General features: G+C 34.9%; 3 protein-coding genes and 1 non-coding gene across 5 annotated transcripts; 3 read left to right on the forward strand and 1 right to left on the reverse strand.

The window, feature by feature from the left end:
* Positions 1-934: 934 nt before the first annotated feature.
* On the forward strand, positions 935-3,211 carry LOC110714057 (cell number regulator 6-like). Its single transcript, XM_021892519.1, has 4 exons — positions 935-1,041; positions 1,985-2,099; positions 2,275-2,543; positions 2,768-3,211. Exons 1-4 carry the CDS (start codon positions 940-942, stop codon positions 2,999-3,001), a joined length of 720 nt encoding a protein of 239 aa, XP_021748211.1. The 5' UTR covers positions 935-939; the 3' UTR covers positions 3,002-3,211.
* An 81-nt stretch (positions 3,212-3,292) lies between these two features.
* On the reverse strand, positions 3,293-9,952 carry LOC110714056 (3-hydroxyisobutyryl-CoA hydrolase-like protein 1, mitochondrial). Of its 2 annotated transcripts, XM_021892518.1 has the most exons (15): positions 9,745-9,952; positions 9,551-9,631; positions 9,168-9,236; positions 9,014-9,077; positions 8,518-8,597; positions 7,406-7,489; positions 6,669-6,753; positions 5,919-6,004; positions 5,713-5,834; positions 5,071-5,131; positions 4,211-4,309; positions 4,016-4,117; positions 3,895-3,936; positions 3,535-3,697; positions 3,293-3,448 (listed from the first exon to the last, which is right to left on the reverse strand). In XM_021892518.1, the coding sequence occupies exons 1-14, from the start codon at positions 9,862-9,864 to the stop codon at positions 3,578-3,580; spliced, it is 1,215 nt and encodes a 404-aa protein (XP_021748210.1). In that variant the 5' UTR covers positions 9,865-9,952; the 3' UTR covers positions 3,293-3,448; positions 3,535-3,577. The 2 variants fall into 2 exon arrangements, with proteins under 2 accessions (XP_021748210.1, XP_021748209.1); XM_021892517.1 differs by having other exon boundaries at positions 3,405-3,697.
* Positions 9,953-10,026: 74 nt separating this feature from the next.
* Positions 10,027-10,098, forward strand: TRNAQ-UUG. Its single transcript has one exon. It is a non-coding gene; the product is annotated as a tRNA-Gln (tRNA).
* A 499-nt stretch (positions 10,099-10,597) lies between these two features.
* On the forward strand, positions 10,598-13,258 carry LOC110714132 (malate dehydrogenase, cytoplasmic-like). Its single transcript, XM_021892606.1, has 7 exons — positions 10,598-10,810; positions 11,167-11,325; positions 11,414-11,589; positions 11,872-12,149; positions 12,277-12,412; positions 12,532-12,643; positions 12,873-13,258. The coding sequence occupies exons 1-7, from the start codon at positions 10,612-10,614 to the stop codon at positions 12,974-12,976; spliced, it is 1,164 nt and encodes a 387-aa protein (XP_021748298.1). The 5' UTR covers positions 10,598-10,611; the 3' UTR covers positions 12,977-13,258.
* The last annotated feature ends 492 nt before the right edge of the window (positions 13,259-13,750 follow it).

Consider the following 13,750-nt stretch of genomic DNA (forward strand, 5'->3'; position numbering starts at 1 on the left):
AAGGGACTACAGTACAATAATTAGGCAATGGGCAGCAAATGTGTGAGGTTGCTAAATGGCGACAACGGCCCACAAAGACACATTAAAGGATACGAGTCATACGAGATAAGTTTAATAATAATGTATTATCCTGTAACAAATACACATTTGATCACATGTTATGCGACTCATGCGCCGGGGCAGCGTATGTGCAAGAATTCTCCAAGATATTGATAGTTAAAGGTACGCAAAGCTATTTGTTGGTCTAAGACTTGACCAGCCACGATTGAATTGGAGTGTGCAGAAGATCGGTTTTGCTTGGACCATAACTTGATTATCTATATTCCTCGGTTTCTTATTTTTGCCCAATTGCTAATATATGAGTTAATTTTTCAACACTTTGACTATAAATTCTCATTAATTTATAAAAAATACTCCGCATAATATAATCACCTGCGCTCTTGGATATAACTTAATGAGAATAAGAAGGGAGTAAATTTTCAATAAGAAGAATCCAAGAGCGCAGGTGATATAACCAAATCCCTTCTTAATGAGAATAGTAGAGGCCAGAGGGAGTAAATTTAATCAAATATCTCGAAAAAATATTTTAAATTTAATTAATTTGGTAAACACTACGAAGTAGTAAAAATGATGGTCTACTACGTACACTCTACATTGCCATTTATAGAATTACAAGAACCGAATTTTACTGAGAAAACTTTAAAATCTTAACTAACATTTTCTCTAAATCAATTAATATAACTCTTGATCTTGGTTGATTTCCAGATTCAAGGCATTGTAAAATTATTACAGTATGTAGGAATTAAATAATCTCATTTTCTTTTATTTTAAACTTTATACAAGTATATATTATGAATCTATGAAAAATAATATATGAGCTGAATTAAATTAATGTATGAAAATGTTAATTTATTTGCAGATTTATGATAATAGAGTAAAATGGGGGAGAATAATGCATCACAGTACGTGAAGTTAACAAAGGAACAAGAAGCTGTTGAAATTACCCCTGGAGAGCTCAATCAGCCTGTTCATGTTCCTCAGGTTTTTTTTTTTTTTTTCATGTGAACATTTAGACATTTTGATCTTTTGGGTAATTCTGTTTTCGCGATTAGTGTTATTGATGTTGTCAAATCATTATTTTTTATGAAGATGAGACTTAACTAAGATTGAATTTCATATACATCATTCTCGTTCATGACTCTGTATGCGAGTATAAAATAGGCGTGTTTTTTCCTCATTATAAATTGTACATATTATTTGGAAGATTTGGCAGTGTGATTTCAAATATAAAAATGTGTGCCAACAAGATAGATGATCAGATTTAGTAAGGATTGCAGCCTGTAGGTATCAAATTGACAAATTGTGTACCATAAATGTTTGGGAGAATTTATTTTTATACAGTAATACTACTTGTTTAAAATACTCCATTATGAAAATTTTCAAGCATGATTTCACTAGATAAGGTGGTGTAGAGAGAAGATAGGAAAGTGACAAATGCATATGTTTTTGACTTCTTTTTTAGCGAATCATAATAAATCCTTAATTATTATGAGGGGTTGGGACAATGCGACAATTAAAGTTGGAAGGCACAAAAGTATGAATTGTTACCTTAGGTGACATTTTTGTTTTTCTTTTAAGGAATTCCTTGGATGACGTTATGCTTCTTGAATGACAAAATTATGGTAGTACAGAAATTCATAGTTTAGAACAAGATATATTAATTACTTAAAGAAAGTTACAACTCTAGAAGGCAATAATGCATATTTAGTTCATAGCCTTCATACTTCATTTAACTAAATTACTTTGATTAACTTTATTCTAATAACATGTACAAATTATTCATAATAATCATTATTAGTAATCAAATTACTTTCCTTGGCCTCTACATAGCATAGCGAAATGGTTGAATGTCCTACATATATGGATCATGTATAATAACATGAAAATAAACATACTTACATACATGTGGTGCATCACTTAACAGTTACATGTCAAGACATGCCCGGAGTGTGGGCAACAGCTACCGGCCGGGTTCGAGATTCCTGCTGATGAGCCGTGGATGACTGGAATTTGTGGATGTGCTCAAGATCCTGAGAGCTGTAAGTCTATTGACTGACTATCATTGATCATAGAGACACCCTCAGTATATAACATTTCGTCGAAAGTGAACTACTGCAGCTGTTGTACCAGGGATTTGGCTTAAAACATCTGCATTTATCAACATTTGTATAACAGTCAAAATTCCTACATGTTTTTTTTTACTGTAACTTGCAGGCATGACTGGATTATTCTGCCCTTGTGTGTTGTTTGGCCGTAATGTTGAAAGATTTAAGGAGGAAATCCCTTGGACAAACGCGTGCATTTGTCACGCTATTTGTGTTGAAGGAGGCATCACTATTGCAGCATTGATTTCAATCTTCAATGGTTTCATCGATCCAAACACCTTACGTCTTGTTGGTGAGGGCTTGCTGTTTGCTTGGTGGATATGTGGAATATACAATGGCTTATTTCGAGAAGAATTGCAAAAGAAGTATCATCTGCAGGTAATTAGCGCAGTTCAAGAGCTGATCTTTAGTTCTGCAGTTAAAAAAATTAATCAGAAGAGCACACAGTATTCATGTCAGGCTGTTAGTCCTGAAGATTTACTGACGAACTATGTAGTCAGACTCGGGACCTTGTGTTAGACACATGTCCAAGAGTAGGACTACTATTTAGTGTGTTCTTGGATAGTAGGGAGATCAAATTACTGATATAACGTAAAATACAGGATTCGCCCTGTGATTCGTGTGTTGTGCACTGCTGCATGCACTGGTGTGCGCTATGCCAGGAACACAGAGAAATGAAGGGACGGCTATCAGAAAATACTATGACGGCTATGACTGTTGTGAACCCTCCGCCAGTCCAGGAAATGACTTCAGACCACAAGTGTGATTCCTCATCGTCTTCTGAAAATGGAAGTGACCATCACAGCCACACTGGTCTAGAGATTCAACCAGTATAATCTGTTAAGCTAAAAGTGGATACAGGATTTTCATGATATTTTTAACATTTGCATCATGGAGAGAGAAATGCTTTCTTGGCATAGAATAGCCAATTTTGTTTGCTTCAGTTAAAACTACTTAGAAATGAGATATATGATTGAGAACTGTTGCATGATTTCTCATCGTAAACGACTGATTTGGTGCATTTGAAATTATGTACTTCCAATTGATGTGCAATAAGCCAACAATTCGACAAAAAATAGACAACCATTTTTGCCTTTGAACAGTTCTGAGAATTGTGACATCAAATAAAAACAATTTAGGGAACACCTTTCATTGATATTTTCAAATAGCTAGAAACATGTCTACGAACTCTTACTGTAAGCCATTTGGAGCACATCTGTAGAGTGTAGACTCTTAATCTGGAGAAAAATTCCGACATGAATCTACGATTAAATCGGATATAGCTGCAACACAACTTTTCATTGCTTCAATTTCAGTGACTAATTCTCATTTAGAGTAAATCAATAGGATTATTTACAGTAAAAGTCACCTAAAAGTTTAATGTGTTGGACAGTAATGGTCTTTCAAAGTCACTATAAAAATGCTTCTCGCTGCTTTGTTGGTAGCTCTAATTCTGGTTCAGATATACTGAGAGGGGAAAAGTATTCATCCACCATATCCTTGGAGACTCTATCTAAACTCGGTGGATCCCACTGCAAGATAAACAAAATTCTATTAGATAAACTTCCAAGCATATCATCAATATATCATCTTGGTAATGTGCAAGTGCAGGGGCGCACAAACATGTAACGTGGTGGCCGATCCTCACAAGGGTCTTGGCGCACAATTACCCAGGGGGGTATATGATAGGTTGGGAAAGGCCATAAAGAAAAAGTTTGAATTAAAATACCTTAGGTGAGAAGTCCCTGTCCACCATTCGTGCCCGTACACCCTGAAAGCATGCCAGAGCATACTAAGAGAAGCATAGCGGTGATAGAAATAATAAACAAGCATATGTAACACATTAATACCTCAATGAAGTCATTTGAGACCTTTCCAGTGATTCCCTGAAGCGACATTCGGTACTCACGAGCCAGACACTGGTCAAGAGTCTGATATCTACCTTCCCGTATCTGATGGGTTATACATAAGTTGTTGGCATCAGATGCAAACACCTTTTTTTTTTTTTTTCAGAGGGGACATAAAGATGGGTGGAAGAAACTCACTGATCTCAAGGAAACCTTCAGACTCAAGGGGGACACTTCCCGCAACCTCTTCAAAGTGGAAGCACACCAAGCATGATCTGTTTTAGTTGCCTCATCTTCCTGAGAATATTGCACACATAGACCTCTTTCAATGCAAATTTACAGATGTAATTACCATCACAGGCATCAAACAACATGAGGTAAGTCAAATATTGAGCACCAAACCAACAAACATGATCCTGCAATATGTGTAATCCAGCTTTGCCACATATTGCTAGAGAGAGGCAGCAGCAATTGCAGCACCAATTAAGCAGATAAAAAAGAAGACTGAAAGCAATTTTTTTACAGGAAACAAGAGCATGATGATTGAACAAACACCGCCACTGACCTCAGCTATCCAACATATAGGGCAGGCAAAAGCAAAAACTTTGTGAAGCATCATATAATAGCACATAATTTCCAATAAATGAAAAACAACGTATTCCCACTGGCTGTAATAATTTAATATATTATGTTTGATTTTACTAAAAAGTGTTGCTCTCTATGCAGGAGTTTCATATACTGGCACTTTCTCTCAACTATTCGCGCCTACCCCAAATGGCATTCATCTGGAGAACCATGTCCTTAAAGTCTACTATGTGATTAACTATATACTACTTTATGATACTTTCCTGAAGATAGCAATTGCACATAGACAATTTCTTTTTTGAGCATTATTGATGACAATCATGTCATACAAGGGGTAATAGCAGATATATAATTTTACAAAATCATAACAGAACATGTGACAATTTTTCCAGGCATTTCAAAGGTAACATGAATAAAGTAAAATGAGTTTAGAGCTGTAAAAACTGGTTGAAAAATTAGGAGAATAAGTGTACCAGCGAATCAATTATCTCCTCAACAGTGTCATGGCCAAAACATTTGTTGAGGGTCTCCATCCTGAACAAGTAGACTAAATGAGACGTACACAGACATAAGAGGAACAAAAAATAAAGGCAACATCAATAGCCATCTGTCAATACAGTATAAAAAAACCTGACAGACACCGAGAACAGAAAAGATAAAGTCATAGTCCTAGCCAAGATAAAGTCACTTTGGAATATCATGCAAAATTTTCATAAAATGGCCATGTTTGACACTTGGAAACATGCCAGGTGTCAGACACTTCTAGCCAAGTCCAAGTAACCAAGCCTGCAACTAAATGGATGTTGATAACATATAAGAAAAATATTTCTGCAGCTACATCAGCTAGTGAGAAGAAATTGACCTTTTTTTATGGGGATGGAAAAATGTTTATTCATTGAGCTCATAGTTCCCATAATTCCAGTGGAAATCCAGGAAGAAACTAAAAACATCTAAACTTTCACCTAGTTATGTTCCTTGGAAATAATTCATTCATAGAGCACAAGATACTGAGACAGTACCCTAAAACAATATAATACTCAAAGTTCTAGCAAGAATATTGTGAGCCATAAAGAATACTTAAAGCCAAAGATCAGAATTCACAAAGTAAAGCAAACCTGTGAAGTATGCTCATATTGTCAGGAGAGACAATGTCAGCAAACTCCTGCAGGGAAGTCTCAACAACAGAAAAATCATCAGTGACCAGATTGGCTAAATGTTCTTCTATTTGAGGAAGCTTCTGTCAAATTCAGGAGAGTATAGTAAGTATTTGCATCACTACAAAAAGAACACAGTATCAGGAACAAAATGCAATAGAACAGACAGCACTAAGTGAATAATGTGTAGCAAGCCCACACGCAAGCATTTCAGCACCACTGAGAGATTTGCTGGTCAGAGCCAAATATTCTCCTACAAGGGGAAAAAGTAATTATCAAATTAAGTCAACAAGGCAGTGACATATCATTCGGCAAAAAATACTGAAAGTAATTGAGTTACTTGAGTTAAATAAAAAGATGCTATATCAAAGATCCACCTGTCCAATACAAGTAATACTAATGCTCCAAGAGGAAAAGCAGGGTAATCAACAATTGTTTCTGTCTTCTTGTGGAGGTAAATTATACTAGGATGCAAGATGCATAAAATTTAAAATTCCCAGCCAACAGTTCTAGCTCTTTTACTAAACAGGTCAATGCCAGCTGAAAAACTAAACCTTTTGTTTTTTTAGATGTAATTACCTAAGAGGTGATCCATCCCGTACCACCACAAAACCATTGGGTCATAGTCACCAATACATCCATCTGGTTTCCCTCCTTCCTTTCTCGGTTTTGACAATTCCACGTTTGTTACAATATGAGGAGGGAGAAACCTTAACAATGAAGAACCATTGACCAAGCTAAAGAACCCCCACCCCACCCCAAAAAATGAAGGGAAGAAGAAGAATTTACAGATAATTTCTTAGCATTTCTCACTACTCAGGACTTTCCCATGTGTTAAGTGCATTCCTAGGGGAAAGAAAAGGCAAAAGTAATAGTAACACAAGCACAATCAAGAGAAGACAAAAGGTTAATCTTACCTATGTGACCAGGTAAATGAGAAAGATAAAAAGAGGCCCCAGCATCAGGATGGAAACCGATTAGAGTTTCTGGGGTGGCAAAAACCTGAACTCACAAAGAGGGAACAACATAATTACAAGTAAATCTAAAGAGAGTCCCAAACTCAATGCAGACATCATTTTGATGGAAAGTGCAGCAGATGTATTCTCCAGTTCTATGCTTAGATAAATTCAAATTAACATGCAATTTAAAACTATAAACAGCCTGCAGGGTAGATCGTAATTTATGTGTAACTTTGAAAGCAAAGTCCTCATGCCAACGTCAATGACTCGATGGTAACATTTGTCCATTCCCAAAAATGTGAATTTCTTCATAAATTTCAACTACACTTTAGAGATGGTATTAAGTGGTGTTGAAGATTTTTGAAGAAAGAACTTTGAGGATGGAGATTCATTACCGTGGACTAGGCATGAGTTCTACCTTGCAAAATGACAAATAAAAGCATTAAAATCACAAACCAACAAACAGGCTGCAAAGGGTATTCCATGCTTTTTTAGAGTTCAGATACCTCATCAAAGTCATCATTCAACCAATCCAAGGATGAAGCTAATAACAGGTAGGGAGGTAGTCACAAAAGATCTTTCTGTTTCTACTTTATTTATTGATATTAACTATTAAGATATAGTCGAGTATATATATCTTGCTTTGAAAGGTGGCAGAAAGACTCAGGAAGCATACAACAAAGGCAAACACTCACAGTTTGGTCAGTTGCAACACGAAATGTCCCTGGAATTGATACACCTCCTCCACCACCCATTGAAATACCATTCAGAAGGGCAACCTACACAGATTAAAGAAAAATCTAGTAAATAAAAAAAAATAAAAACCCACAATACATAACTGAAGCTTCATTTTTCTTCATCCTCACTTTAAATTACAACAGTACATAGAAGAACAGAGCCCGGAAATGATTTGGTTGGAAGGAGCTAGGAAGAATATAAAGTATATGGATTTGCATGAGCATGAGGCATTTGATCGTAAGGGATGGAGGAAGAAGATTTTTGTGGATGACTTTACGAAATAATTATTTTTGGTTCATGTAGCTGACCCTACTTATAGGATTAAGGCTTTGATTGATTGATTAATGGAAGAACAAAGCCCAATGCTACAAGTCACAAATCAAACATTGCAAGAATGATACCACCATATCAGGAGTGTTCATTTTGCACAATTGCGGACTAGTATATTAGTATTTTATGGAAAAATTAACAATAAGCAATACTCTATTAATATCAGAATTCAGAAGTAACAACTATTTAAGTCCACGAACTAATTCCTAACATTTAATCCAATTTAGTTTGTTTTACTTACTTTCACTAATGAATCGAGAGTACAAATTATGGACAGAAGATAAAAGTTCAAAATTTTGTAGCATTAGCATGTCAATCCATAGAATAGGCTCTCAAATCATATTCAACATCAAAGGTGACAACGGTTCAGATTATAACAAACATGAAGCCACTTTCAGGTAGCTCCTTGCCAAGAGCTGGTGAAAAATAGATCAACTGAGGTCCCTGACTTGAAAGGCTAATAGTCATGAAACTATATGTGTACCCTTTTAACACAATATCCTCCATTGCATAGTCACTTTCAATTCTATCACACATATACTGTTTGAGATATCTGGTGGTTGGTTGAAAACATTTTTCGTTGAAGAATGCGGAAAATTTTCAGTTGTTAACACTAGTTTTACATCATGATGTAAGCATTTAGAATCAATCCATAAAACCCATAGCACACAGAAATAGATGGGTATAGAGAGAAATCACTCCACCAACTAAAAGAGGTAGTTGCTCAAAATGTACTCACATGAGGCTTCAAGTATGTGCCAAGCATGTATATAAATGTGTATAAAGTCCCAAAAAATTCTTTACAGTCATCCATCTTCCCTGCATTGAAAAACAGATATTGAATCCATCAAACACGATGACAAAGTACATTAGACCAAAAAATAAAAATTGCAAGGTATGGACATTATCTCCGCATAAATCTATTAAATAAGTATTGGAACGCTTTTTTAAACCACTCTCCTACATACGATCTTGTACATGTAAGCATGCACAATTAAATTCACCAAACGAGAACTGCTTGCCAAGTATGCAAAGACTAATACAACCTGATTCCTATCTATGAGCTAGTACATGTAATGCTACAAACATCTTATCGAAATAATCAGAACAAAAGTCATAAAACACAATTAAGAATAATATAAGAGTTACAGAACCTAAAAGTGGCAAAATTATAAGTAGAAGTCATGGCATTGGCAAGTTTACATCTTAAAAATTAACCAATGTCAAGATCAAACCTTTGTTGATATAGCGATAAAGTGTAACAATATCTCCACCAGCACAAAATGCCTTGCCACTGCCCTTCCAATATCGAAAACAAAAGAGATGTAACGCCACACAATCGTATCTCAAATAGATTGAAAAGACATAAACAAAATCAGATTGAGCTACCTTCATCATAACAAATCCAATATCAGGATCATCTTCCCAACATTTGTAATACTTTTGAAGCAAAGCGCCCTAATTTTAGACAAAAGCAAGCATTGTAAGCACAATGTCAGAACAAGACTAGGTTATGCAACATTCAATGTTGAATCATGCAACTATGCAAGTAAATTCATTCTAAATGGAAGTATTTTGAACCAACTACTAGAAGTTTCTATACATATTTTTGTTTTCTTATATTAAACACAATTACTACCTGTTTCATATTATTTGTAACGATTAGACCTAAAAACATCAAACACGAAACAATTTAAAGCAGAAAATGAACCTCGAATACAAAAATTAAAAATATAGTTGAAATATAATTTCTGAGAAAACAAAGAATTTACCATGTTAGTGTTGAGAGCATTAAGAACAGAAGGTCGATGAAGAACAGCAGTTCGGCAATGAGATTTTCCTTCAACTAACACCTGCTTCCATAATCAATCAAAAACAACAATCGGAAAATGTAGTTAATTAATTAATTAATTACTGTAATTAATAAATTAATCATCAATTAAGAAGAAATTAGTGGAAAAAAAACCTCGTCATTAAGATGAGAAGAGAAAGTTCTTCGCCATTGACATTGAGCTGAGGTTCCTCCTCCTAAAACGCGGCGTATTGCTGATAATGAAGACGATGATACCTTGATCAACCTCACCATTTTTCTCTCTCTTCTTTCTCTTTCTAGTTTTTCTGCAAGTTTTTTTCAGTAGCGTCTTTCTACAGCTTTCTTCACTAGTTCGTCAAATCAAAATGAAAATGAAAGTTTATCTATTTGAAATTTTTTGAAATTAACGTAAAAATGAAATATACAACAACATAAGGTTCTATGGTGTAGTGGTTAGCACTCTGGACTTTGAATCCAGCGACCTGGGTTCGACTCCCGGTAGGACCTTTTTTATTAGGTTTTTATAATATGTTTTTTCGACATTCTCTTTCTCATAACTCTATCTACATTTTGTCATTTTCCTTTTTTTAATCAAGATTGGATATGGTATTGGTATTGACCTATTGGGTGTACGGTGTACCATGTAGTCGTGTACTAGGATATGTGATCATCGTCTAAGTTTAAGTCATGCACCACTGTTTGAACAAAAATATTACTAAACCCACTTTCCAAAACGTAATTATGGATGTGTATGTAAAGTTCTCGTACCTTAATCAAATAACATTTCCAATTTTGCATTTTCCTCTTGTTAAGATATTCTTGATGCCCTTGATATTCCATATATTCCTTTCTTGACATTGAAGTGTGGGTTTTTAATACCTTGTACTCGTTGGTTTTAGATGTTTCATGCCTTGCATGAAACTACAGTTTATGATTCTTGGAATTGGTATCTAATCTACTAATAACTGCTATAAAATGATCAACTTTCTTTGCTAGATGTAACACTTAACTTATTTTATTATGGGGATTTCATTAGTAGAGGAAATGGGAAAATTCCAATTACTTGAAAAAATTGGAATGAATTTAAATTCAGAATTTGTTGAGAAATTTGGGGTTGTTTCAATTTGTTTTATATTGTCATATTTGTTGGTCAAACATATTTGGAGCTCTGTAAAGATGGAAAAAGAGCCTACTAGGGTGCTTGTTACTGGTGCTGCAGGCATGCAATTTGACTCCTCTTGATAATCTTTCATAATTTTCTATGCTTTCAAATTCCAATTTTTTAGATTTATTCGTAATTGTCATACATTTCGTAAAAGTCTCTACAGTCCTAGTTTTATTGTACACTCGTCTTATACAAGACTTTTTTGGTTTCAAGTCACAACAGAGAAAATTCAAATTCTTCTACTTATTCTTGCTGTTAATTTTAGATACAAGTTGTCAGCAATATGCATGCACCCTTGAAAATATGATTATGCAGAAGGCTGAATTTGATATGAATGTTTTTGTTAATACATCTTAGCATACATGTAAGTATTTTGGTCTAATAAAGGTCTAATAAAATGAATTTTGCAGGACAAATTGGGTACGCGTTAGTCCCTATGATCGCGAGAGGGCTGATGCTCGGTCCAGACCAACCTGTAATCCTCCATCTGCTCGATATTGAGCCAGCTGCAGAGGCCTTGAATGGTGTCAAAATGGAACTAATCGATGCTGCCTTTCCTCTCCTCAAAGGTATATTGCTATACACTATCAAAAGTAACCCTCATTTGATTGAGGCATTTGTTGAGGATGATGTTAACATTGGCCTTGTTTTAAGCAGATATTGTAGCCACTACCGATGTCATGGAGGCTTGTGAAGGTGTTGACATAGCGATAATGCTAGCCGGGTTTCCTAGGAAGGAAGGAATGGAAAGGAAAGATGTCATGTCAAAGAATGTATCCATTTACAAAGCTCAGGCTTCTGCACTTGAACAACAGGCTGCTGAAAATTGCAAGGTAGTCGAGTTTATTAGTGATGAGGATGCCCCAGTTTCTCACGGTGAGAGACAAATTTTGTTTCTCACATGGCATTTTTGTAAATAAACCAACAACTTTATTCAACTGTGGAGCCTAAATTAATGAAAAATCTGTTGATTTATTCACGAAAATGCCCTCATGAGAAACAAATTTCATTTCTCACCATGAGAAATAGGGAATTTCCCATTAGTCATTGCTCTTTAGCTTACTTGCTGAGATTTACGATCTTTTTCCTATAACATGCTATCGATTTTCTTACAGGTGTTGGTGGTTGCAAATCCTGCTAATACAAATGCACTCATTTTGAAGAAATTCGCACCTTCGATTCCTGAAAAAAACATTACATGTCTTACAATGCTTGATCATAACAGAGCAATTGGTCAAATTTCTGAGAAGCTTAATGTTCATGCTAGTGATGTAAAGAATGTTATAATATGGGGAAATCATTCTTCGACATTATATCCAGATGTAAATCATGCAACTGTCACTACAACTGATGGAGTAAAGCATGTTCGAGAACTTGTAGCAGATGATCATTGGTACACCTTAAATACTCCTCCTTTTCACCTGAATTTTACTTATCTGAACTTATTAGCCCTTATATGAACTTGTAGCAATGTAGAAAGTTGGAATTTATAATCGATTTCATATCCTTTTCATAAGTAGGTTAAACAAGGAATTGATCACTACAGTACAGCAGAGGGGTGCAGCTATAATCAAGGCACGGAAACTATCAAGCGCGTTGTCAGCTGCAAGTTCAGCTTGTGACCACATTCACAATTGGGTGAATGGAACAAACAAGGTTTAACATCTTTTATGAAATGAATTCCTTTAATGTCACAGCAGAATGTTTGCCATTTTTCTTGCTTAACATTTTAATCACTTCATCATTCATGTACATACAACTTCGATTTGACCTAGGGAACGTGGATTTCGATGGGAGTGTACTCTGATGGCTCTTATGGTATCAAACACGGTCTTATCTACTCCTTTCCTGTAACTTGCAAGAATGGAGAATGGTCTATAGTACAGGGTAAACTCCTAGTTCACCTTGATTGCTACTCGTAATTAAATTAAATGTCTGAAATATGTTTTACCTCCGTCCCAAAATAACATTCTTAAAACTAGTATATATGTACCTCACCAATATTATCATAATAAACTACGCAAATTTTTACTTTCAAGTTTCAATTCATGTCTTATGGCGCGGTATTATTGCTTGTGTAACATGGGAGGTTACCTTGAATCTATGTATGTTGTAGGGCTAAAGATCGACGAGTTTTCAAGAGCAAAGATGGATGTAACAGAGAAGGAGCTCATTGAGGAGAAAGAACTAGCAAGTTCTTGCCTAGGACAATCAATCTAAGCTCAATCAAGATGTCATTTTCAGCAATGATAAATCAAGCTGTCAAGTTTAGTGGTGTACATAAATTCCATGTTAATAGCTTGTTACATACTTACATATATGTAACGTTGAAATTGGGTTAAAAAAAATGGTATACAGCTCAAAGCATTTACAAATTGAACTTGTTCTTAGTTCATCATGAGTCATGACCTGCCTCCATTTATATCTTAGCAGAATATTTAAGCTCTTACTGGTAAAATTCATCTAGAAATTAATGTCAGAACTACCTAATATATATTATGTTCTTGGTAGTTGATAGTTTGTATTAATTGTATAGTTTTTACTCTAATAAGTTTCTTTTAAACTTTTACAGTCTCAGTAATTTTTTTTTTAACTGAACTTATTTTTCTTGGAATAAGTAAAATAATATAAACAGAACATATCTTAAATAATGAAAAATACATGTTTAAAATTGAGACAAATATAATAACAATTGTAAAGTTTCGATAAAGGTTTAAATAAACAGTACATACATTGGTCCATATCTTAATAATATCTTAACATCACAGCGTACTGAAGTGAAGCGATCACGTCTTAATTAACCGTCATCAAAAGTTGTAATAATGTAACATGGAAAACAATAGACCATGGGGCAAGTAGAAGAAGTAGCAAATTATGATTAAATTGGAAAGGAGAAATAAATAGAGAAATAGTGGGAGAGTGCCACATAATATGTGATCCAAATAATTGTGGGTGGTCCATAAAAGTGGCCGGTTGGTCTAAGTTGGTTAACCC

Source organism: Chenopodium quinoa, unplaced genomic scaffold (genome assembly GCF_001683475.1).
Source record: "Chenopodium quinoa cultivar QQ74 unplaced genomic scaffold, ASM168347v1, whole genome shotgun sequence".
Classification (NCBI taxonomy): domain Eukaryota; kingdom Viridiplantae; phylum Streptophyta; class Magnoliopsida; order Caryophyllales; family Amaranthaceae; genus Chenopodium; species Chenopodium quinoa.

Coding starts and splice junctions, on each gene's coding strand:
- LOC110714057 (XM_021892519.1), top strand. CDS start 940: ATGGGGGAGAATAATGCATCACAGTACGTGAAGTTAACAAAGGAACAA. Junction 1,042..1,984: donor AGCCTGTTCATGTTCCTCAG/GTTTTTTTTTTT, acceptor ATCACTTAACAG/TTACATGTCAAGACATGCCC. Junction 2,544..2,767: donor AAAAGAAGTATCATCTGCAG/GTAATTAGCGCA, acceptor CGTAAAATACAG/GATTCGCCCTGTGATTCGTG.
- LOC110714056 (XM_021892518.1), bottom strand. CDS start 9,864: ATGGTGAGGTTGATCAAGGTATCATCGTCTTCATTATCAGCAATACGC. Junction 8,598..9,013: donor TTATCGCTATATCAACAAAG/GTTTGATCTTGA, acceptor TTTTCAATGCAG/GGAAGATGGATGACTGTAAA. Junction 7,490..8,517: donor GCACATACTTGAAGCCTCAT/GTGAGTACATTT, acceptor TAATCTGTGTAG/GTTGCCCTTCTGAATGGTAT.
- LOC110714132 (XM_021892606.1), top strand. CDS start 10,612: ATGGGGATTTCATTAGTAGAGGAAATGGGAAAATTCCAATTACTTGAA. Junction 12,150..12,276: donor CTTGTAGCAGATGATCATTG/GTACACCTTAAA, acceptor TTTCATAAGTAG/GTTAAACAAGGAATTGATCA. Junction 12,413..12,531: donor GGGTGAATGGAACAAACAAG/GTTTAACATCTT, acceptor GATTTGACCTAG/GGAACGTGGATTTCGATGGG.